The sequence below is a fragment of the Mus caroli genome, unplaced genomic scaffold (assembly GCF_978045245.1).
Source record: "Mus caroli unplaced genomic scaffold, Mus_caroli_1 scaffold_7, whole genome shotgun sequence".
Lineage (NCBI taxonomy): Eukaryota > Metazoa > Chordata > Mammalia > Rodentia > Muridae > Mus > Mus caroli.
The window spans coordinates 113134804-113160163 of record NW_028227262.1 but is presented as its reverse complement, the minus strand read 5'-3'; the positions used below and the strand labels follow the sequence as shown (position 1 = coordinate 113160163).

The 25360-nt window shown below is 38.7% G+C and overlaps 1 protein-coding gene across 2 annotated transcripts in view; it reads left to right on the top strand.

Annotated features, from left to right (window-relative positions):
• Chrm2 (cholinergic receptor muscarinic 2) overlaps positions 1-23205 on the top strand; it is a 132042-nt gene extending 108837 nt beyond the window's left edge. For both annotated transcript variants that reach the window (XM_021165322.3, XM_029478330.2), the window contains one exon: positions 17164-23205. In XM_021165322.3, the coding sequence (XP_021020981.1) occupies positions 17204-18604 (1401 nt within the window). In that variant the 5' untranslated portion in view covers positions 17164-17203 and the 3' untranslated portion in view covers positions 18605-23205. The remainder of the gene's footprint in view (positions 1-17163) is intronic.
• Positions 23206-25360: the final 2155 nt, after the last annotated feature.

Below are 25360 nucleotides of genomic sequence, written 5' to 3'. Positions count from 1 at the left end.
TGGGTGAAAAAAGTGTTATTGATGCACAAAGAAAGCAACAGACTGATGATAGGCCCAGTTAGGGCCAAATAGATGGAATATTTAGAAAAGGCTTTGAATCTTTTGGAGAAAGTGTGAATTATTCAATAACCACTTCTAGGGCAAATTTTAAACTATTTGGAAAATCACTACTGGAGATTTCATACTTTATTTTATGAAGCCCATATAAATTAGTTTTGAATATGAAGTAGTAAAAATCACTTTTTTGTTTTGTTTTGTTTTGTTTTCAGGACAGGGTTTCTCTGTATAGCCCTGGCTGTCCTGGAACTCACTTTGTAGACCAGGCTGGCCTTGAACTCAGAAATCTGCCTGCCTCTGCCTCCTAAAAATCACTATTTAATTACTATTAAATAGTTAATAATTTTGGCACACAGAAAGTCTTTTTGAAGATACAGCAAAGTTAAATAAAAACATATATGACATATGCTCCAATGGATCATTGTCAAAACAAAAGGCAGAATTTTAAAATATCAATACATGAAAAAAATAAAACTTGGAAAACTAATAACATGCAATTAAAACTTCAAACATGTAGAATGTTAGAATGTTTTAGGTATGATTTGTAAAGTAGTTTGATATGATGATTGTAATTTTTGTTTCCCAACTATGAACTAAGAAATTGTTAACAAGTGACTTTTCAAACTAGCTAATAACTCCACTTACAGAAATTCATATTACAGTCAGAGATCTATGAGGTTAAAATCTGGTACAACAATGTTTCTTGCACCACCCATTGCTTGTGTGAGTTAAAAAATAATCATCAAAATGTTACAAATAGATTATTTAGTCGAATTGTACTATGGCCACTAATTCAATCCTATTTTTCCACTAGAATGACTTAGTAGCAAACTGTGACCTAGAAAAATACTTTAAAATTTTATAAATCAATAAAATCCAAAGCTCTTGAAGTGCAGACCTGCAGGTGAGCAAGACTGAAAACACAGTTTTCTCGCTTGTTCATATCTAACAATGAGCCACTAGGAAAAACTGAGAAAGCACGTGTGAAAATGCAGGTTTCTGGTCCTATTTTCTAATTCTAATTACTTGAGAACTCTGTCTCCAGAAATGACAACTTCTGTTCTTTAACTGTGCGAGCCCTAACCAGCCATCCAATATATCCATGCCTCCCCCCCCACCCCCGACACCTGACTGGATATTTCAGTTGCTAGCTTTGCACCAATGAAACAGTGCATTGGTGTGTTGCTCAAGTTACAGCTTCCACGCAGTATGTATGCATGTGAGTGAGCACATTGCACGCTGAGATATGTGTAGGAAAATAAAGACTTGCAACAAGACTCGCAATTCACCATTGCTTTCAGCTGTGCTTCAGCTGGCAACAGCAAATAAACCAGCACAGGGTGAGAGTTCCCCTGAACTTAAGCAGAAGCAAATGATCTGTGAAGTACTCATGCCAAGTGGGTAGCTCTTGTGGGTCAGCTATCAGTGATTCTAAATGGTGTTCTTTTCCTTTCGATTAGTTTTTCCAATGTTACAATCTGAAAACCAGACAAAAGAATTCAGTCATTATTACTGCCCCAAAGCAAAGGGAGTTGGTAAGCAAAGAAAAGTCCTATCATAAACAAATCTCCATGTTTTATTTAAAAAAAAATAAAAACATGCCCATTTTTTGTCTCTTTGTTTGCTTGCTTGCCTTTAGTTGAGACCAAATTCAGATAAACTTTGACACTGAATTCTGTTCTACAACACAAAACACAAAGCACATTCCAAAATTCATTGGAATTTTGTTTAGATTACAGACTTCCAAGGAATTGTCCAAACAGCCTTGCCTGCACTTCGCAAATGTTGTTATTCCTCTGCTCATTCTCTCCAGGAGATTTCCCTCTATTCCACTCTCTACTTGCAAAGCTGCTCTGGCCATGATCATCACGATTCTGTAATAGAGGCTGTAATTCATTGGATGTCTATTTTGAGTCTGTCCACTAAATGAGTTCAGGATGAAGTCATTGGTGCAGAGGTGTCAGTTAATTGCAGCGGCAGACAGCAGAGCAAGCAGGCTGAGGGAGAGAACACCCTTACCCCAAGGACAAGTCTTTGCTGTGACATTCCAGAGAATACACAAATGAGCTTGCCAACTAAATTGCCTTCCTTCTCAAATATATGATCCCCTTCTCCTGTGCTGAAGCCACATTTTAATGAGTTGGTAGGTAAATAAACAGCACAGTTGGTAGAATTAGTTCATGCTTATACGTTTTCCATATTGAGAGTGAAATGAAGATACAGATAGCAATTTCAATCTAATTTTCAAGCTTGCATGGATGAAGGGTCACAGAAGGAAGCTGAGAGGCACAAGTAAGGGCCCTCTTCAGGACAGGCACTGAAGCCCAAAGGACTTGGATTGAAGAGGAAGGGAGGTGTTCTCATTGTGGGCAACAAGGCTATAGGTTATGCTATTTGGGGACATTCATCTCTTAGGGAAATGTAAGGAATGTTACTCTTACCATCTGTCAGCACCAGGTAGAGCCTAGAACTTAGGTGAAGTGTAGCCTAAGAACTTCCAGAGCCTAAAGCTGTGCTGGAGTCAGAAGTTTCTCACTGCTATGGAGAACAGGAAACAAAAGCCGGGAGGCTAAATCCCATCTGAGAAGCGAGGGTGCCAAAAGTTTACCATCACAGGCACCTGTGCTTTTCTCAAATTTTAAACCTACACTACTGTTTAAAAACAAATTAATCTGTGTGAGAAAAGAAGAAGCAGTGTGGGTGGACAGTGGATCTCCTGTCAATCTCCTTGAATTCTTGAAGAAGTCACCATCTTGCATTACTAAGCATTTTGTTTATTTTTATTTTGAACTGGTTTGAAAATAAAAACCTCTCTTAGATCAGTGTCTCTAGAGTCTTAAATTAAAATAAGAAAACATGCCTATACATAAATACATACACAGACACACAAACATAGACACACTCATATACATATACACAGACATGCAGGCACACATGCACACACATGCACATACACATGCAGAAATACACACATACACAGAGACACACATGCACACATACACACACTACACACTAATCTATGTGCACATATACACAGAAATGCGCACACACACACATACACACACACACACACACACACACACACACAGCATTACAGGAGGAGAACCAAGAAGGACCTAGTTACCAGCTAGTTAAGAGAGAGAAGTGAAAGGTTCACACATAGTGAAAGGCAGCAGGGGGGTGCCTAGATCTCTCCCTGATGCTTTATCTAGCAATAACAAGCCCTCAAATTAAAGGAAAATCCTCAAGTCAATAATCCGGTCATTTGAGACTGAGTCTTATTTTACAGCATATGTTTATTTAATCCAGTCATTAAATTGGCCTCTGAAAACTATTGATTACCTATATTTCCCCCCTTTGTGTGTTTATTTCCTTTTCATTGTATAGCCTAGACGTGGAAAGTATTTTCCATCCTTAAGAACGTTGCATAGGATTTTTCCATCCTTTAGGAAGGTATTGGTGGTCAAACAGAAGCAATTAGTTCGTCCTATGTAGGATATGCAACCAACAGAAAGTGTTTTCTGACAACCTAATACAGTCTTTGTTTTGATCATACAAGAAGGGGTCTATTAATAGGTAATAGAGGAAGTAATAACTAGCCAATTATGCTTGCACAGTCTTGAGTAATAAATGGGGATAACCTCAATTTAAGAGATTTTTGACTTAATTAAATCATTTATTAAATGGAACAAATAGACTTGAGCTATTAAATTTACCAGAGTCTAGGAAAATCGATAATAAACTATCTAAACAAAAGGAAACTATCAAAACATTTCAAACAGGCTCATAGCAGAGTTGCAATGTTGAAAACTGAGAAATAATTCTCTTTATAGTCAATCATAGCCAATTTCTAAGCCTTGAGTCTCTAACGGTTTGGGCATGGACTGGAGTCCATTATTACATAGGATTTCCTCGGAATCCATAAAAGGCTAATGACCTTAAACAATGAGAAGATTTTCCCAAGAAGAAGTTCAGGATGTTATAATTTCTGAATGGACCCAAGTATCCTTACTACAATTTGGGGTTATAGAAGTATTACTGCAGCTTTTTACCAAAGTAGAGTTAGTAGGGTCAGGTCAGGCCATGGTTTGAACAAGAGAAGGATGGGCTCTGCAAGGAGGATACATTAGTAAGAATTAAAATTCAGACAAGACCCTGCTGATGACATAGCCTTGTTACCAGTTTTCTAAATGGCACATATTATTACAGTGTCTCACTTTAAGTAGCCTTCCCTACCATGGGGAACCCAAGTTCCCTTTTTACATAGTTCTCTGCCTAAGTAATAGCAGCCCCTGGGGGGGGTTCTTCTTACACCTCCCATTCCTAAGCCCCTAAACCCCATGGCATCCATTCTTATCCTGGTCCCTTCCCTTCTACTGTGAGTTTAAATCCAGGCTACCTGCAAATTCCATTCTCTTTGGTTCCTGTAAGCTCCTGTCCAAGCAGTGTTAACTCTACAGTTTCACTCCAGATTTTCAGATTTTTTTTTCAAAATTTATCTTTAAGTTTTAGAAAGCACCTAAACCAAATTTTTATGTGATTTAATACATTGGCCTTTCAATTAATTTGTAATGTCCTCAGACCTTGCAGAAACTAGCCAAATAGTATACTGCCCTATCTACACCCTTATCCCTAAATCAAAGATTTTTAAAAGTTTCACTTAACCCATTCCAAATTCTCTTTTGCTGCTTTGCTGGAAGCTTAAAAACAGATTAAAAAAAGATTTACATATCTGTATTTTACTGAGAATAATTCACAATTTTCCACATCATTTAACCTCAGCATATAAAAGTATTATTTGGATTCTAAAAACCCATTGAATCTTATAAAGTAACTCCTTCAGGGTTTGTTTGTCAGAAGGTGTGTGCAGTTCATAGAATGAATAAGAGTTGGTTACTTCAGTGACTCTCAAATCTTTATTTTCATGCATGTTTTGGGAATTTTAGGGTGTACTGGTATTGTGACAAGCATCTCACTGCCCCTGCCTCACACTGTGCCTGTTAGGGGGTATTTCTATAATCTAGCTAGCTACTTAGCTAGGGACCACTCACTGTGACTTACCAGTTTAGATCTTGTTTAAAGAGGTCAGCCTAGTGTGCATTTTTTATTTAACTGATGATACCTAAAAGAATAAAAGGAGAAATACTGAGTAAAGCAGGTCAAATTGTCAATTTGTGGCTTTACAATGGGCTTTGAAAGCAACCCAACAAGGGGAAAGCCAGAGGCAAACTCCTCACAAGTTATATCCCTAAATATATAGGCAGAACAGAGCCAGGGAGGTTTCAGAATAAAGAGCAGTAGCTATGGCATGGTATACCTTTGTCCAAAACCAAGCCAACCCAAATTCAGCAAAACAGCAGAACTCAGGGGTTGAGGGAAGGCAAAATGATTCTTCTTATAGGCTATGGGCCACGGGTAGGTTTCCCAAACTTCAGTTGATGGTCCCACACCCTTGCACATGTGGGCAGCATTAAAAGAATCTAGTGGTTTATAAATAAATGAATGTTGGAATTTTTATGGGGATTGCATTGAATCTGTAGATTGCTTTTGACAAGATAGCCATTTTTACTATATTGATCCTGACAATCCATGAGCATGGGAGGTATTTCCATCTTCTGAGATCTTCTTTAATTTCTTTCTTCAAAGACTTGAAGTTCTTATCATACAGATCTTTCACTTCCTTAGTTAGAGTCACGCTAAGATATTTTATATTATTTGTGACTATTGTGAAGGGTGTTGTTTCCCTAATTTCTTTCTCAGCCTGGGGGACTTTTGGGATATCATTTGAAATGTAAATGAAGAAAATACCTAATTAAAAAATAAAAATAAAAATAAAAAAATAAATAAATGGATAAAAAAAAGAGAAAAGAATGGAAGGAAGGGAGGGAGGGAAGGAGGGAGGGAGGGAAGGAGGGAGGGAGGGAAGGAGGGAGGGAGGAAGGGAGGAAGGGAGGAAGGAAGGAAGGAAGGAAGGAAGGAAGGAAGGAAGGAAGGAAGGAAGGAAGGAAGGAGAGTATGTGTGGAATAAGAATGGGAGGAGTAAGAAAAACAATGTGTGTGTAATCAGACTTCAATCTATAAGCCTATGCAGTTCTAAATAGGATAAAAAATGAGATGACCCACCATTGAATCTATCTTGAGAACATTTTGGTTGAATATTCCCACTTTACTGGCCATTCATGAGTCATACATGAAGACAGACTGAGTTTAAGTTAAGAGCTGTCTTTATTAAGGTATAGCTGCTGATGGTGGAGATTTTTTTTTAGTTCAAAATAGCTATTGGTGCTGGATCTATAACCCTTCTCTTGCTATTGGAACTCAGCTGCAATCTAGCTGCAATCTCTAAGTTTAAGATCAATAGGCTATGCTTCTTGTCCTTAGAGTATTGCCATTTAATGCTTTAAAAGCATTATATCATAAACAAAGCTAAGTTTCTTATAATGATACTGGAAGAATAACATGGACACAGAGATCTGGCAAAGGTGTCTGTGGAGTGGCTTTAAACAGTCAATGGCACCTCATACAAGCCACATAAACTATAGACAGGGTAGACAGTGAATGGACGTTGAAGACAAAGACTTGTGTCTTCATCCAACTGGACTGACTACAGAAATGTGAGAAAGAGACGTCCTAAGGCTGCCCTCCTCTCCCAAACCACTATCATTGGTGTGGATGTTCTTTACTCCTGATACAATACAATACTCCTGGTATTTTCCTTCGGTGAGTAAAACTGACAACTGGAATGATTTTTGAAGAATTCTTTAATTGAAAATAGCACCTCCAATGACTGTTAACTATGATTTCTGAGTTAATTTATCCTTATTCATAAATCATATCAAGAGCATCATAATTTTAATATATTCTTAATTTGTAGTTGAAAACTGCTGGGGAAGGTAGAGTAATTCTTCACTGGTGATATGGCCAAAGCAAGATTTTAGTATTGGGTTCAATCAAAAAGTTCAAGGGACTAAATTTTATTTCTTACTCCATCAGGAAGAATAACTTCTCTAGAGAACACTCTTTTGAAATAAAATGTAAGTTAAAGATTATCAAATAATCTTTCTTGGATCTACAGGTATGATTTTAAAACGAGATTCACCATCACAGCCTCCAGACATCTTGCTTAAGAACATATTAGTTACACTAGTTCCCAATATTCACATCTTAAGAAAGATGATACCAGCATAGGAACCTAGATGCATGACATAAAAGTGGATTTTTAAAAAATAGGATGCTGAATAGAAGTGTATGAGAGAATAAGAAATTGATTTTACTCCTGAAAAATTATTCAAATTGTTTTCTTATGTTTGGGGAACAATACAAACTGGGTTCTTCATTCTTCTATGTTACTTCTTGTGCTATATTTGCCTATGAGAACCACCTTTTAAATTATAATCAATTCAATCATAGTGACTACTTAATGAGTACCTGCATGGAGCCTACTGCATTATGTTCTGTGAAAAATCTGTGAATGGTACGTTTATTTACTATATATCTATTAGACCAACTAGATAAGAAAAAAAGGTTTCAACAGATCACTTGCCCAACCTCCTCCCCCCAAAATGAGATAGGCTTCTTTTTTAGGGTTTGCTAAGCTAAAGCTTTAAGTATCCACAAACACAAACACATCACAGCTATCCATAAATAGAAGCTGCAGGAAAGAGAGTTGTGTCACCCTAACAAAGTGAACAGCCAACCTTTCTGGCATCTCTCATAGCTGGATAAGCAGAACCTTTGCTATTGTCTCCCTTAAAACCTATAGGTGGAACAACAATATGAACTAACCAGTACCCCCCGGAGCTCATGTCTCTAGCTGCATATGTATCAGAAGATGGACTAGTCGGCCATCAGTGGAAAGAGAGGCCCATTGGTCGTGCAAACTTTATATGCCTCAGTACAGGGGAACACCAGGGCCAAGAAGTGGGAGTGGGTGGGTGGGTGGGGGAGTGGGTGGGGGAGGGTGTGGGGGACTTTTGGGATAGCGTTGGAAATGTAAATGAAATAAATACCTAATAAACAAACAAACAAAAAGTAAAGGTGCACTAACGCCATGGTGTTCTTCATGTTGGGGTGTTGCTTATAGAAGACCAGCTGTGTGGCCTGAAAGTTCCCTTTCTGTAGCAGGCTGTCATGTTGTACCAATCCTTCCTCAGAGGATTCCTTCTCTGATAGCCTTTATAAGAACAGAAGACCCACCCTTGCTTCCTTCTCATAAGAGACAAGATCCTTCCCAACTTAGAGAATACTTATCATGTAAACACATCATACATGCATTTACACAGTGGTGGGGCAAAGATTCAGGGGCCAAATCCCCTAGCTTATTTCCTACCATCTTGAGATGTGCTACAGATTAAGTAATTGCAAACTTATATATATATATATATATATATATATATATATATATATATATATATTTTAAAGTTAAGCTAAGCATATTTCAGTCTCATCTCAGTAAACAACTCATACTAAACCTGGTCTACAGATAAGATGCCACAGTGAAAAGCTTGCTTTCTACCAGTCTTGAACATTAGTTCCCACCTATTTGCCATCCTATATTGGGTGATCTTTCCTTGTCATGCATTGTTTATGAATGAATGGAAATTGTACTTCAGTGCCGATATGTAACTTGCTCAGAGTTTGGTTTGGTTTGTTTGTTTGTTTGTTTGTTCGTTTGTTTTTCTCTCACTATGTAACTCTGGATGGCCAATAACTCCTTATGTTAGTGAGGCTGATTTTGAAATCACAGAGATCTGCCTGCCTTTGCCTCCTGGATGGTGAAACTAAAGGCATGTACAATTATCCCTTTCATAAACTGCTCAAATTTCAGCAACCATTTGCTACATGGCATGGAGAAGGTGACTGCAAACCAGTTGTTTCTGGTCTACTTCCAAGCCCAGATGGTGCAGTTCAAGAAGACAAGTGTCATTTCTGTCATATTTTTCACACTGGGCTCAGTTACCACCAAACTTGTCTCTTAGGGAAAAGTGTAGGTTACTGCTCTGTGTTGACAAGTAAGCGATGTCAAAGAGTGTTTGGAAAAAATGGAGGTGAAAGGGTTGTGGGTTCAACTCAATGAGAGACCTCTTGCTTAGTATGCACAGGGCCCTGCCTTCAATCCTCAGAACTGTGAAAATTAGTAAAACCAACAGAGTCTGCATGCAAAAGGGGGTCAAAAACACTTACATATTTAAGTGGTTTTTAAACTGAAGTAAAAGGAAAGGGAAGGGCATCAGAGAAAAAGGAGAGGGAGCATCACAGGATGACGTATTATATTATACACTTTTAATGCTGTGCTTGCCCAGGGTTGTAAACAAGAAATGGTTTTATTTCAAGCAGTTAGGAGATTGCCCTGGTTTCAGACACAAACTTCTTTCTTTCCAACTTGCTTTCTATTGGGACTCTAAATTAGTGTTTCAGAGACACGAATCTTTGCTGACTCAAGTCAGTTTTTCGTGTCCCCTCATCTGAATTGCTATTCCATCAGTTAGTGAAAATTTTAATCTTCTCAATGCTCTTGGACTTCAAGTTTTAGTGAGATAACTCTGTGGTCATTTCTCTGAGTTCTAGAAATAGGCTGCAATCAGGCTCTGGGGAACAATCATTCTGTGTTTGGATTAGAAACAATAAAAATAGTTGCTGCCCATCACTTGTATACTTCGTTACTCTTTGATTTTTATAGCCCCATTGACTCTGGTATGAATCATAAGGCTACGAGGCAGGTGTTATTTGTGTCACTGAAGAGTGGGACGTCTCACAAGTTGGATCTTTTGGAGGTGAATTCATCTCTCTGGGCTCCACACGGCCAGAGCAATCTCTATTCTAGAGATGTTAACCAGAAGAGAGATGATACCTATCTGCTGTACATTTCCGGGCCTCAAATGATAGTAACCGTTAAAGCCATGCCTATAAAACAAAATCTACTCATTTGCATTTTCCATAGTAAAGCACTTTTTTATTATTCTAGAAAGAGCAATGTATTACATTGATGGGTAAGGTTTTCTTTCCCTTCATGGGCCATGTACCCTGAGACAGACGCATAATAAATATATTCCTAAGTGAACTGAGTGTCTTAATCTCTATCCAGTTATTTTCAAACTGTGCTGCCTGAATTTTCCATTATACTCAGAGGGAATTTCACTTGTGTGTGAATTACTTACTCTGGGCACAACTCCTGATCCCATTTATTCTCATCCTAGTTGCTATGGTCCTCCAGGGCAACATAAACATTTCACACTACTCACAAATGCAGCTCCCTCTTACCTCCCATCAGGTGTGTCCTTCAGCTACAACCCAAAGTAACATGGTGGCATGTGCTCTTCTCATCTCCCAATGGAAGGCATATACACGGTGGAAAATTCTCCCTATAGGGGACACTGTTTGGTTTTGCTCAGCTTCTTGAGAGCAATAGCTTTCATTCCAGAATTTTCTATCAGGGTTATAACAAGCCTCAATTCCTCTGCAAATTTGATTCGCATTTTTAATTCACAGCAATGAATTAACTAATTTAGTGCTATTAAACTAGCAGCCTGCCAACTTCAGGGGCTGGGGGAATGAACACCACAAGAACAAAATTTAAAAAGCCAGCTACACAGTTCCTGCTTCTTAAAAACAGAGAGAAAGACACAGATACAGCTGTGAAATCACAGGCAGCTCTGTGGCCTGTGGTCCATTTTCTCTTTTGTTTCACAGGGTTGCCTCTGATTGGATGTTTGATCGGGGTTCTCAGTGTAGTACATGTCTCATGCTGTAGCTCTAGGCCCATGCAGTTAACTATAAAGGAGTTGCACTTTCTTGAAAGGAGAAAAACCAGGCAAAACGTAAGCCTACAGCCCTCATGCTCCTCAGAGTGCTGTTGAGTTCAGTGCAGAAGTCAGTGTGCTTCCTGACTCACAGAGATATGATTCTAAAGCTTAAAAGCCAAGCCGAGCATGGTGGTGCATGCCTTTAATCACAGCTCTTTGGAAGCAGAGGCAGATGAGTCTCTATGAGTTCAAGGCCAGCCTGGTCTATAAAGCAAATCCAGGACAGATAGGGCTCTGTTCCACAGAGAAACCCTGTCTCGGTAAACCAAAACAACCAAGCAAACCACAATAGCAATGATGACAATAACAACGAATGTCCAATAACAAACGTAAGCATTCTCTGGTTTCAATGGGCTTATGTGTATCCAGGCCCCCCTTTCCACTGTGTCAGGAGGAACACTGTGTGAATAATAACTAGAACGTGAGCTGCGTGAGGTGGGAAAGCTCAGATCCTAGTGAAATCATGGCTACCACTCTTTTCCCTGTTAGTCATGGCACTTTTCTAGGGTAAGTGGTGTTTACATTGTGTTTTGAAGAAGGAAACGGCAGTGTGGCTGACATGGACTGGAAGCTTGTCCCAGAATCACTAAGAATAGTATTACGTTTGACAGGCAGCCAAAACAGCCAGCATGTTTACCCTGCAGTAGGCTTGTGCATAATCCTGATGTTTTTCACATGGAGAGAATTCATGAATTCTATGTGCACTGACTGGAGAATCAGAGTGCTGTTTCAGCTACATTCACTCTCCTGTCATTGGCTGTTTTGTTGGTGGTGGTTGGTAATGTTTTTTGTTTGTTTTGTTTTTTTAACATCTCTATGATAATACCCATGGATCTAAAAGGAACAGCTTGAAACTATAGTAGGTTTTCAGCATGGAATTTTTTTAATTCAAAATTTTATATAATGCATTGCTGGCAAAGTCTACCATTTTGAACTACAGTTTCCTAAATGAGAAAAACTCATATTTCTTCGAGAATATTTTCAATACATTTTATTTTAAATCACATGTCACGTCTGTGTGGGTAAATGAGTTGTGTGAGTCTTCCTACGGTTTCCTGAACCTTCACACACTGAAATCAAAGCCATAGAGCAGTGGCTTAACACCACTAAAGTGTTCTTTTTTTTCACTTTTTTTTATTAGATATTTTCTTCCTTTACATTTTAAATGCTATCCCGAAAGTCCCCTATACCCTCCCCCCGCCCTGCTCCCCAACCTACCCACTCCTGCTTCCTGGCCCTGGCATTCCCCTATACTGAGGCATATGATCCTCGCAAGACCAAGGGCCTCTCCTCCCATTGATGGCAGTTCTTTATAGAGTCTTGCAAGGATGAGTCTGGCATCGTGAAGGAGAGGGAGGAAACAGTGGGAAAGGGATGAGCAGAGGGTATTTAGGGAAGTGGTCCCAGAGAGCCACTGTGCTTATTTTGCTCCATTTTGACCAACCTTCCTCCTAAAGCCTTACCCTTGGTGCTTGTCCCCACCTCTGTCCAGCATTGTAGGTAGCAGGTGAGTCTCGTCAGCATCCTCTGTCTCTCCTAGATTAGAAATCCCCTGTGGAAGAGAACATGCCCTATTTTCTTTGGGTTTCCATCATTCTCTGCTTCCACCCCCACAGCCTGTGACACCATTTGAGGATCTGCTCCTCCCAGGGCTTCAGGAGATATTTTGGAACAAAAAGAAGCAGGGCCTTCGCTCCTCCCTGTGGCCATTCCCACTGCACCTGCAGCTGCAGTTAGATGCAGGAGCTGGTGGGGAAGGATGGAAGGATGGAAGGATGGGCACCCACTCTGACTCACAATGTCTTGGTTCAAAGGGAAATCAGATTGAAGGGGGGAAAGCAGAAATGTGTTCCATGTCTGTGTGACCAAAAGTTAACAACACATAAGAGGGAAACAAACCATGTGACCATCGATTGCATCGATATCAAACTGTGTAAACAGAATGCTTCTCACAGAACAAAGGCTTTGCTCCCTAACACTTCTTGGAATAAATGTTTCCTCAGCTCTCCTTTGCCTTTTAAACAAAACAAAAACAAAAACAAAAACAAAAAACAAAAACAAAACTTATTTGGTCTCTAACAGTTCTGGTGGGAGAAAGTGTACTTAGCATCAGTACCAATGCTATTCATTAATTAGTGGGATTAAGTAAGTATTGCAAAGACCTAAAGCAGATTTTGGATTATCTTCTACAATTCATGTTATGAAGTAAAAATTGCATTTTAATATCATTTATCAGATTAACAGACAGAGTATATGTTGATAAATAACACAAAGCATCGAAATGAATAAGCTTCATTTCCATTTTAATCAATGATCACACAGGTAGAAATAATGTATCTCATTCTTAAAACAGAAAATTAACTTTTTCATATTATCACCCACTAATCCCTTGCTGGGAGAAACCTTGTCTCCATGCCATTCTGATACTTTTTCTATTGCCCTGTTAAGTCAACCTTATCATTTTTATATTTTCTACAATAGAATTTTGGGTTGAAAGTCTTATGTATACTATAACATTGTTAAGACAAAATTTTAAGCATCTTGGAACATACTATCTTATTTATCCCTCATATATACTAAATTGTACTCTCTCTCAAACCCATGACCTCTCCTTCTGTAATTATTATTGTTTATCTCTCTCCTGAATGCCTTTAATGTTGCTTGTATATTCATGTGTTTAGGGGTGAACACATATGACTGAATCAGGGCTTCAGAAAACACATCCTCCCTCTATCAGCAGTCCACAGATCAAGTTTCCCTGAATTTCTTTATATTCATCTAAAATGATTGCTAGTGTGCAGTTTCCATGTCAAGGTAGAACATCATAGAAATAATGAAATTACAGATGTCAGGTAAACCTGAAGACAAATACAATACAGAGGGACCTCTCAAAGCCACTGGACATGGTCAACTTTACAAATGGAACATCTGGAACAACACTTCTTAGGGTCATAAGAATTATAGGAAATAGCATGTAAAAATTTGCAGTGCTTAGACTGCTCACATGTCGATCAATTCATGTAGCACATTCTAACTGGACACAGCTTTGTAAGTGCTTCCACATACACCTCTGGAGTTCTGCTCCACCCAGGCATAAGTCCCATCTGTATTATCTAATTAGCCCTTACAGTCTATTACATATCAGAATTTTAATTTTCTCCATAACAATTCAAAAACTTGGTGTTAATATTTAGAACTCTAGTGACACTGAGTGAATGCTGTTGTGTGATACACTGGCTATGCACATGTGTGTGTTTATATGTGTGTGCGTTTGTACATGCATGTTCCTGTATGTGTACATTTGCATATGGACATATGCCTGTGTATGTGTGTGTGTGCATGTGTGTGTGTGTATGTATGTGTGTATGTATGTGTGTGTTCCTTTGTGATGGAAACCTGAGTCTTTCACATGCTAAGAAGGCACTCTAGCACTGATGTTTCTCTGCCTCCATTTACACCCCTCCCACACACATTTTGTAATGATCGATTTTAGAAAAAAGTTTAGAACTATAAACCCCACATTTTTTTTCCTGTGTTAGGCTCTACACAGCTTTAATATTGACATCTCCCCTCAGAGATACAGTCCTTGTCCATATGTAATGTGCAAACTCTGGTATTAATCAAGGACCCAACTTGACATCTGAATACCAGGCTTACTCTGACAGGTCATTGGTGTTTGCACATGGCTTCAGCCAAAGGGGGTATTTTTTAGATAAAGGATGGCTATTCATTTGTAACAGAGTCTGCATAGAGTGCCACTGATCTGAATCTTAAGTAATTTTACTCTTTGATTCTTTGATCAATGTCTGTCATAAAACAGCGGCCAACCCAGGACTTGCTCTGAAGAGTAATTATGCTCAAAACACGCTGAATGACCTTGTGATGATTTTTTTTATAACACTATTGTTGACAATTTGCTATCATTGATAGTGGGAATTTATTACTTTCACCACTTTATTCATTCCACATCTTCCCAGTCATACACAGCTCTGACACACACTGATACATTCTTTTCTGTTAACTATTATGAAAGGTTAAGAGAGGTGATCAATTTACATCTGCTTTGCAGATTTAAATATTAATAGCACATGTTTCATCCTTAGCCTTTATAGACTATCACTCAGGGACATAATATCACTTTAATCCTTGCTACAACTCTAAAAGAAAAAAGAGAGAGTTTGAGATAAAGGAAAATACATTTCATAGAATTTTAGCCACAAACCCAGAACTACGTAGCTAATGCATGGTGTGAGATAGACTCTCAAAGTAGTTTTAATTTGCATTTCTCTGGCTAAGGATGTTCCATACTTTCTTTCCAGATATTTAGTATCCATTTGTATTTCTTCCATGTGAACTATTGATTAGGAGATTTAGGGCCTTGAGTGTTCACATTGTGTGTATGTATGTTTGTGTGTGTGTATGTGTGTGTGTGTGTGAGAGAGAGAGAGAGAGCCACTATTCTGTCTAATGCATAGTTGAAGTTCTAAAACCCAGTTGAAGCCAGTGCCTCCGCCCTGACTCCACCCTTCCAATCTAGTACATACTTCTTCATAGTTCATACTCAAACTTGATGAAGAAAACATAGAACGGTGTATGTTCCTCTCTGCTATGTATACAAAGAAACTAGGTGAAGACAAGTTGTTCTCATGCTTACAAAATACTCCCAGGACCTTGATTTAAACTAAAGTGTACAATACTACATAACACATTTACCATACAAACATGAGTGCTTTGAAGTTCATCTCCATTGTGAGCATCTTCTTCATTTGTGATCTAATCGTATTTGCTTTAGTGACCCCAGATAACTGGAGAAAAGAAGTGATGAGAAAGTGGTGGAAGCCAGCTACTATCTCATAAAAGCGCAACAGCCCCCACATAATCAGCATATCCTATTGGAAAAGAGGATGTCCCTGCTTCAAATACTTGTCCTAGCTTCCAAATGCCATGTTTCCCATTGTCACACCAGTACTGTCACAGACTAGCAGGGTATCTCTACAAATTCCTGAGTTGCAATCGTCACTATAGTTCACATCTCATAGAGTTTTCAGTGTTCAGTCTGGATAAGGACTCCAGGTTCAGTAAACTATCTGCCTTGACTGGCAACCTCTCTATATAGGACATCATTATGGTGCTCCTCAGGAATCTCTCATTAAGTGCAGCCCCACAAAGCAAAAGGGAGGCCTAGGGAGATTATCTTAAAACAAAACAAAACAAAACAAAACAAAACAAAACAAAACATAGAAAGGCCTGCGGTAAAGTGCTGATTTTAGCTATAAAAGATTACTCACTGTCCTAGCAATAAGTTCCTTAAACTCTTTTATTATCTCAGCTTTCTTCTTTCTGCAAGGGTGATGATATAATATATTACAAAGACTTTCTATAGCCCTTAATACTTACTGAGAAAATGTGCATCCAAGAGACCTAAGGCTGCATATTCTTTTATGATTTTTTATTGAAAAATAACTCATAGCATTTGTAAAGAAAAGGAAAGAAAAGAATTGTAGCCTGCCTATCCACTGACTTAAAAGTGATTCTAGATTACTTTCTGCAACTTTTTGGGCTATAGCTTCCTTTTCAGCAAAATGAAAGATCTGTCAAAGAATAGCAAAACAATAGATTTAATAATGGCTTGAAACAAAGAAATCATTTAGAAAATTGTTTTCATATAATCATACCAGTCATACCAATAGCAAATGATAGTTCTTTTATAAGGTATGGAATTTTAGAAATTGTACTGCCAAGAGAAGATGGACTACACTTGTAAAACAAAATTGAGAAAAACAATTTACTTTGGTTGGGTGCATTGGTTAGTACTTTGTCTTTTTTATCGTTACCTTCATTAATTTTAATAAGGAGAAGGCTCAATCTGCCATAAAGGCGTTACTGACTATAAAAGTCACACATTCAATTTTGTCTTCTGTTTTCATATTTTATTTCTCCCTGGTTTATTTTATTTTTTCAAATCCAGAAGTTTATAGTTGTTTTGAAAAATTTTAACTATGTACTTGGTTTAGTCATTTCAACTCATAAAGATATGGTGATATAAGCAAGCAGGCAGATACACAGACACTCGTGTCTGTATATGGAGACACTCATTGTGTTATTGAATCATGAATTCATCATCAGCCATTAAGCCATTTCAATCTTCCATCTATAGTCTTTGCCTCTTGGGTGGTCAGACCTGTTACAGTATATATTCAGGACACAGAAAAGGGACTGGGAAGTTTTCCAAAAGGAAGAAAATTTATGTGTTTCAAAACAATATTTATATTACATTTGTTAACTTCATTCTATTTCCCTGCAGGTTTAAATGTTTCTTTGGCCACTTGACTACTGAACACAAAATGAATAACTCAACTAACTCCTCGAACAATGGTTTGGCTATTACCAGTCCTTACAAGACATTTGAAGTGGTATTTATTGTCCTTGTGGCTGGATCCCTCAGTCTGGTGACCATCATTGGGAACATTCTAGTCATGGTTTCCATTAAAGTCAACCGCCACCTTCAGACTGTCAACAATTACTTCTTGTTCAGCCTGGCCTGTGCTGACCTCATCATAGGTGTTTTCTCCATGAACTTGTATACCCTCTACACTGTGATTGGCTACTGGCCTCTGGGACCTGTAGTGTGCGACCTTTGGTTAGCCTTGGACTATGTTGTCAGCAATGCCTCCGTTATGAATCTTCTCATCATCAGCTTTGATAGATACTTCTGTGTCACAAAACCTCTGACCTACCCAGTTAAGCGGACCACAAAAATGGCAGGCATGATGATTGCAGCTGCGTGGGTTCTTTCCTTCATCCTCTGGGCCCCAGCCATTCTCTTCTGGCAGTTCATCGTAGGGGTAAGGACTGTGGAGGACGGGGAGTGCTACATTCAATTCTTTTCCAACGCTGCCGTCACCTTTGGCACTGCCATTGCGGCTTTCTATCTGCCTGTCATCATCATGACTGTGCTCTATTGGCACATATCCCGGGCGAGCAAGAGCAGAATAAAGAAGGAAAAGAAGGAACCTGTGGCCAACCAAGACCCGGTGTCTCCAAGCCTAGTGCAAGGAAGAATTGTAAAGCCAAACAACAACAACATGCCTGGTGGTGATGGTGGCCTGGAGCACAACAAGATCCAGAATGGCAAGGCTCCGCGGGACGGCGGGACTGAAAACTGCGTTCAGGGGGAGGAGAAAGAAAGCTCCAATGACTCCACATCTGTCAGTGCCGTGGCCTCCAACATGAGAGATGATGAGATAACCCAGGATGAAAACACAGTTTCCACTTCCCTGGGCCACTCCAAAGATGACAACTCTAGGCAGACATGCATCAAAATTGTCACCAAGACCCAAAAGGGTGACGCATGCACACCAACAAGTACCACCGTAGAACTAGTTGGATCGTCAGGTCAGAATGGGGATGAAAAGCAGAACATTGTAGCCCGCAAAATTGTGAAGATGACCAAGCAGCCTGCCAAAAAGAAGCCTCCTCCATCCCGGGAAAAGAAAGTGACCAGGACAATCTTGGCTATCCTGTTGGCTTTCATCATCACGTGGGCGCCATACAATGTCATGGTGCTCATCAATACCTTCTGTGCACCCTGCATCCCCAATACAGTGTGGACAATTGGCTACTGGCTCTGTTACATTAATAGCACCATCAACCCTGCCTGCTATGCACTTTGTAATGCCACCTTCAAAAAGACTTTTAAGCACCTCCTTATGTGTCATTACAAGAACATAGGCGCTACAAGGTAAAAGACCTTTTCAAAAGAAGAAATGTGGTCAAGTGTGTCTTGGGGGAAGAACAGGGACAGGAAAGCTGTGTTTATAGTGATCTGCCCTTACACTTTACAATCGTACTACAACGTGCAATTAAGGAGTTTTAGAGAGACACACTTATTGTACCTATGCTCCAGTTTGAAAAATAAATAAACAACCTTCACCATATAAACCCTGTCAGTTTAGGCGCACCGAGACAATGAAAGAGACACACTGAAATTGCAGATCCAAGGAACAATCTCTACTGTCTCCAGATCTCTTGGAGAAGGGCTTCAGAATCTATAATTTCATGTCTCTGCACAAGAAGTGTAACCTTGTTAGTTTGTTGTTTCTTTCTGTTATTCCCCTGCGTGGTGATGAGAAAGAAATGGCACATTACATGCTAACATGGAGACCTAAACATAAAGAAGCAGGCACTATACAATGAGAGATAAGAAGAAAGAAAATCTAATGGGATGCGGAGATTGTATGCAGAGCCCTGAACATATTCCCGGCAATGCTGTGCGCTGATCTGAAGGGTTTTAATGGAATCACTGTTTATTTCTTCTCTCTTCCCCTTTCCCATCATGAAAAGCAAGAAAGCAAAACAGCAAAAGCCCAACTAGGCCATACTATTTTTTTCTACTATTTTTGTAGTTCCTGGTTTTATATTGTATATGGATAGTATCTGCAGGACTTCTAAATCTGGCCAGAGTCACCCATGAAAATGGACACTCTACCACTCCCCACTGTGTCGATGTATTCTTTGATGGTGTACAACCTGTAAGGATTTCACTCACTTGAGTTCCTTTGTGTGGAAAATTTTTACCCATGTGACTTTCTTCTCAACTAATCCATTTTAACAATGTAGTCTGCCTAAGACATAAATACGCTTGGGAAACCAAAGTCATTTAAACTTAATTTTTAATTACATTAGAAAATGGTCAGTCTAGCTGGAGAAAGTTCACTGAGGCAAGATGAAGTTTGTGATGAGAAGACAGAAGGTCAGAAGGGCGATCTGTTTGAACTTGAACCTGCCTGACCTGTGTGCACAATGTTAATGTGTACAATATGAACTCCTGACTTTGTCAGCAGGAATATGATGTTGGTTTTCTCATTTGGAGTCTCAATTAGTTTACTGTGTCAACCCCAAGAGGAAAAGACCTTATATTCAATGTCTGTTAGCAGATGGTACTCAAATTATATTCAAATGAAGTTTTCTATAATCATACTAAGACATGGGGTGGGGAAATGGGTCATGCAAAAATATTTACTAATACTACCTGTTCCATGTTCTTCCAGTTGTCATCAATCTCTGTAAGATTATATTGCTTCAAATTTCACTAATCAGGAGAGTTATATTAATCTTTGTGGCTTGAGTATAATGAAAAACCAAACAGAGTCAAGATATGCCTGCAGAATCTGATGGAAGAGTACATGTGATTCTGGCCATGCCATTTCCCACAGTCTAATATAACCACAACTAGCTGTCACAAAAATGATTATTAAAGGGTAACACTAAACATATAATGTGAGTACAGAAAATCCACACTTGACACTCTAAAATAAATGCAGAATTACACCAATCTACATTAACTAGTTAGATTTTTGTCTTCATATAATTTCTTCCATTATTTTATGGTATTTCAATCAGATTTTCTAAGTGTGGGACTAGTAGATAGGAATTAAAGTTATAAATTCTGTTATAAAGTTCAGATTTTCACTGATGTGCTCTGATTCCTCCTCCGCCATTCCATGGGTATTACAAGGCAGGTTCATCAGCGCTGTAGTCCTCAGAGCTACCAGAGTTCTTTTGTCTGACTGCATGTCAGGAACATCTCAGCAAGTGGGCGATAAAGGATAGGACAGCAGCAACAGCAACATTGTAAGCTAGCAAGAAGCAAGTTGCTAACAATATATGTATTTATCCTTTAGGAACATAACTTACTGTTTGAGTAATTTCAGTTAGTTTTAACCCCAAAATCTCCTATCTGTAAACATGGGATTGGTTCAGGTTAATTTAGTCTATTAATTAGTTGATGTAGTTCCCTTAGTTCAAGAATTACTAAAATGTAAATTTTGAAATTTAAGATCACATTTATTTTTGTGTTGTTTATTCAACTAATTGAGTGGAGAAGACTTCACTCCAATGGATTTCTTGGTTTCCTGTAAGAAATGTTATCAATCTGTATTATATGCTATGTGATACAGACATGGCCACCATTGGGAGGCCAGGATTCATTCTCTGTTTGCTTTAAGCCCAATCCACCATGAGCTAATCTTTGTCTTGTTCTACTGTAATCTTTCCTTGATTCTTTCTGTGCCTAGTAATTTGCCACAGCTACCACATCTTAAAAGAGAAACTGTCAAGTTCAAGAAGAAAATGAAGGTAGTCTAACATACCATGGAAAATTTCCAAAAGAATCAGAAAAAAAGAAAAAAAAAAGAAAAAGGGAAGGACATTGGCACGTTTGGAGGGAGAATGTATTCAAAGATCATTCTTTACTGTTGCGAGTTTTGCTTTGTTTTTAATGATTGGCACGCAGAGGCGATTTCTACCCAATGGATACTTAGTGATAAGTAGGGCCATTTTGATTGTCACAACATGGAATAGGCATTTGTGTCTAATAAGAAGGAGTTTTGAAGCTATGCTACCCCCTCCCAATGATTTGGCTCAAAATGGCAGTGATACCAGGACTGAGAAAGACTAGTTTATATTAAGGGATCTCTGAAGCTTCCTTTAACAATCCCCCCACTGTTTAAACAAACAAACAAACAAACAGAAAAGATTCATGCAGCTCCCTTTCTTGTGAGCAAAGCTCCCTAACTCAGAGGCTATCATCAATTCCCCTGCACTAATTAAGATTTGGACTTTACAGATAAGAGCACAGACCACACCTATTGAAACCAGCAGCTTTGACACACCTAGAGCACTGCAGCATAACCAACGCCTGGCTATGGAATCACAGCCCCTACTTGAGAGGCTGTGGCTTTGTCCATGAGCATCGCTGCTTCTAGTATGATCAGGTTCTACTGGAAGCATCACTTCTTTTCTTTCCAAACTAATGAAGGGCCCTTTAAAGAAACAGGATGACTCATCTTCTCTGCTTTCACTAGAACTGTCAGAAGCTGTCAAGCCTTTATGTTTTTTTTTTCCTCCTCATAGCAATAATGTAAATATCCCAGAGTGGGATTACAAAAAGAGAAGATTAAGAATATTAAAAAAGAGGAGCCAGCTCACTTCTAGAGCAAATAAATGATTGCCTCTTGACCAAGTCATGATTATGTTAATGGCATATCCCAAGTATTGGGACAAGGTCGCCAATATAGTAAGCTACAAAGGATAAGATAAACCATGTGGCTTGATATATGGTATCCTGAATCACACTTCCTTCTGCTTTTTGCTTACTTGATGCTGTTTGATCCTGAAGAGATGATGGCACGAGAGAAAATTAGATTTCAAAATAATGCCAATAGTTATTTACCAATGCAGCCAACTTTTATTTTCTTGTATTTAGTTCATCAACTGTTGCTCCCCTTTCCAATTTGATATCTTCACCAACAACCATAACACTGGTGATGCAAATAGAGTAGGAAGGCACACCCCCAGCTGGATGAGACATGTATCCTCAGCATGTATATACAACGCCATGCCTTTCCAATAGGCTTCTCTTAAAAGGGTGCACGCTGTAGCATGAACTCTGTGTATATTTAATATACCTTCCAATGATATGCTGTATGCTTCATATATATATTATATAAATAAAATAAAATGTATAATAGAAATAAACATTTCTGTATGCAAATAAATATATTATACACAAAATTGTAACAGACACTCTGGCATATATGTTGCTGCTTCTTAGGAATAAGAGTAGATTTAATGGGCAAGACCATTTTAAGAGAAGATCATATTTTGCATCGAAGGAAGAGATTTTAAGAACAGCCAAACTCCTATTCACATTAATATTCAACTGATTTATCATCTTTGAGTGTCTGACACTGATTTTAGAGATCTTTTGGAGGAATAAATTAATAAATCTTGCTGGTATCAGCCCATGTGACAGACATGATTTCTTTTCCTGTGCCTGACAGGCCTTCTCCGAGATCCTTCCCAGCTGCTGTGGGCCCCACAGCTGTGTTGATCTCCTGTCTGATTGCCTGATGAGCCTGCAACTAACCCATTCTCACAGACTTGCACTCTCTTCCAAATTAACTGAGTTTTATTGAAATGAAAAATAATCTCACACTGGAAGAAAGGACGACCTTCAGAATGTTGTCTTTTCCTTTGACAAACGAGGTAAAAAAGGGTTCAAGCAATGTGCTTCATAAAGCATATTTTTCAGCATGGGTTCAACAATATAGCGCCCTCTCCATGGCATGCCAGGAAATTTCAATGAACTACAAAATCACAGCGTTCTCAATGAAATTATAAAATAGATGGTTTGTTTCTGATGTCTAAATATTCTCCACAAGCAATCTATTTCCTTTCTTTATTGACCATTTCAGTAGCTATAATCAGCAGAACATTCCTATGGCCTATAGCTTAAGTTTATTATGATAAAGGAATACTGGCTGGGCAATCTCAAGAAATACATTTGAATGTGAAATACACATACACATATACATACACATGCACATATACAATACATATAAAGCATTAAGGTTACTATTACAGTATAGACAGCAAGCCATGTATTGGTAGAGATTATTTCAATTAATTTTAGTTTCATTAGTCTCCCAGGACTTCCTTTGATGTCTATCCACTCGCTCAGCTTTACCCAGTAGGACACAATTAAATCACATGAACTGGTATTCGCTACACCAAAGTCAATTATAGAATAGCTAAGGGAAAAAAAATTCAGTTCTCATTGGCACCATCTTGTTCCAGCAAAATACTCTCACTTCATATTCAATAATTTAACTTATTTTTTTATATAAATCAGGTGTTAGATGGCAAACCTGGCTTGAAGACTGAAAATACCGATAGGAAAAGCTTCTTGTGATAATTAAGGAAGAATTTTTCCATCCTAAGAGAAATCCAGTTACTTTAAAGAAACAATGTGGCAAGAGGTGGTAATTATTAGTTCCTATTTCTGATGATTTGTTTCTGTTTTGGTTTAAGACAGTGTCTCCAGTAATCAGTGCTGGCCTTGAACCTGTGAGTTCCTGTTTGGACTCCTGGGGCATCACACCCAGCTCTGCTGTTTACTACAAAAACAACACTAGAGAATAGGTGACCTTTGAATTCCAGAATACACACATAAGAAACTACAAAACAAAACAAAACAAAACAAAACAAAACAAAACAAAACAAAACAACAAAACAAACCAAGCCAAAACAAAACAAAACAAAACAAAAAAACAAAGCTATACATGTGTCTTATATCCAGAAATTTCCTAAATTCTTACAGTACTCAAGTCTATGAAATGGAAATGTTTCTTGGAGGATTTAAAAATAAATACTTTTTAACACATTATTGTAAAATGGAGCCACTTGGTGCCTCTGTTAAGTTAGTCATTTCTACAACCTTTCGTTGTCTTGAATAGCAATCTGGATAGTAATTTCCCCACAGCATAAAGAGCAAATCTTAGCATGAGCACTCTGATTTCTTCTGCTCTGTGACTGAGTACTCCTGTTCACGGCATTGTCCTCACTTATAAAACAGGTGCTTTCTTTGTGATAGTGTCTCCACTAGCACAATGCTGTGCTGCACCAGGCATCAATGGACCTCTGATATCACCCAGAAGTCTTACTGAACCAAGATGGTTTAGGCCAGCCCCTCCCCTTCCCCAAACTCCACCTCTACCCAAGACCAGGCCAGGGCTTTCAGAGGCCTGAGGTGAAGTCTGGGGATTTGTGTATCTAACACATTCTTGGATCATTCTCATGGAGGTCACACTTTGAAAACAGCTAACTGTAATCTAACAGGGATTTTCATAAAGCACCATGATAAGTAGCGAGATTTCTTTACAATTCAGACACAATCAGTATCAGGGGACATTGTCCTCATATAAGTTGAATGGTTGCTGCAAAGGACTTCTCATATTGTAGTCAGTTCCTCCAACAAAGCCACACCTACTCCAACAAGGCCACACCTTCTAATAGTGCCACTCCCTATGGGTTTATGGTCCCATTTTTCACCCAAACTACCACAATATATACTGTCTTAGATTTCTATTGCAGTGGTAAAATCCAGTGATCAAAAGCAACTCAAAGAGGAAACTATTTGGTTTACAGCTTAGACACCATCACTGAGGGAGGCCAGGACAGGAACTCAAGGCAGGAACATGGGGCAGAGCTGAAGCAGAAGCTACACAGAAATTCTACCTACTGGATGCTCAGCTTGCCTTTTTATGCCACACAGGACCATCTGCTCAGATGTGGTACTAACCACTGTGGGCTAAAACCTCCAAATTGATCATTAATTAAGAAAATGTCCTGCAGATGTATCTGCAAGTCAATCAGATAGAAGCATCTTCTCATCTAAGGTTTCTCTTCCCAGATATCTCTAGCTAGTGTCAAGGTTACAAAAGACTAACAAGAACAGTCGACCTTTGTGAACTTGACCTACCAATATGTTACTATTAAAACATAATATTTCCATTTTGTGTACTCAAAATAGTATGTTAAAACTGATATCACAATATACAATTTAAAATATAGTAAGCATGAAAAATCCCAGTCTTAGCTGGGCAGTGGTGGCGCACGCCTTTAATCCAGCACTTCGGAGGCAGAGACAGCTGAGTTTG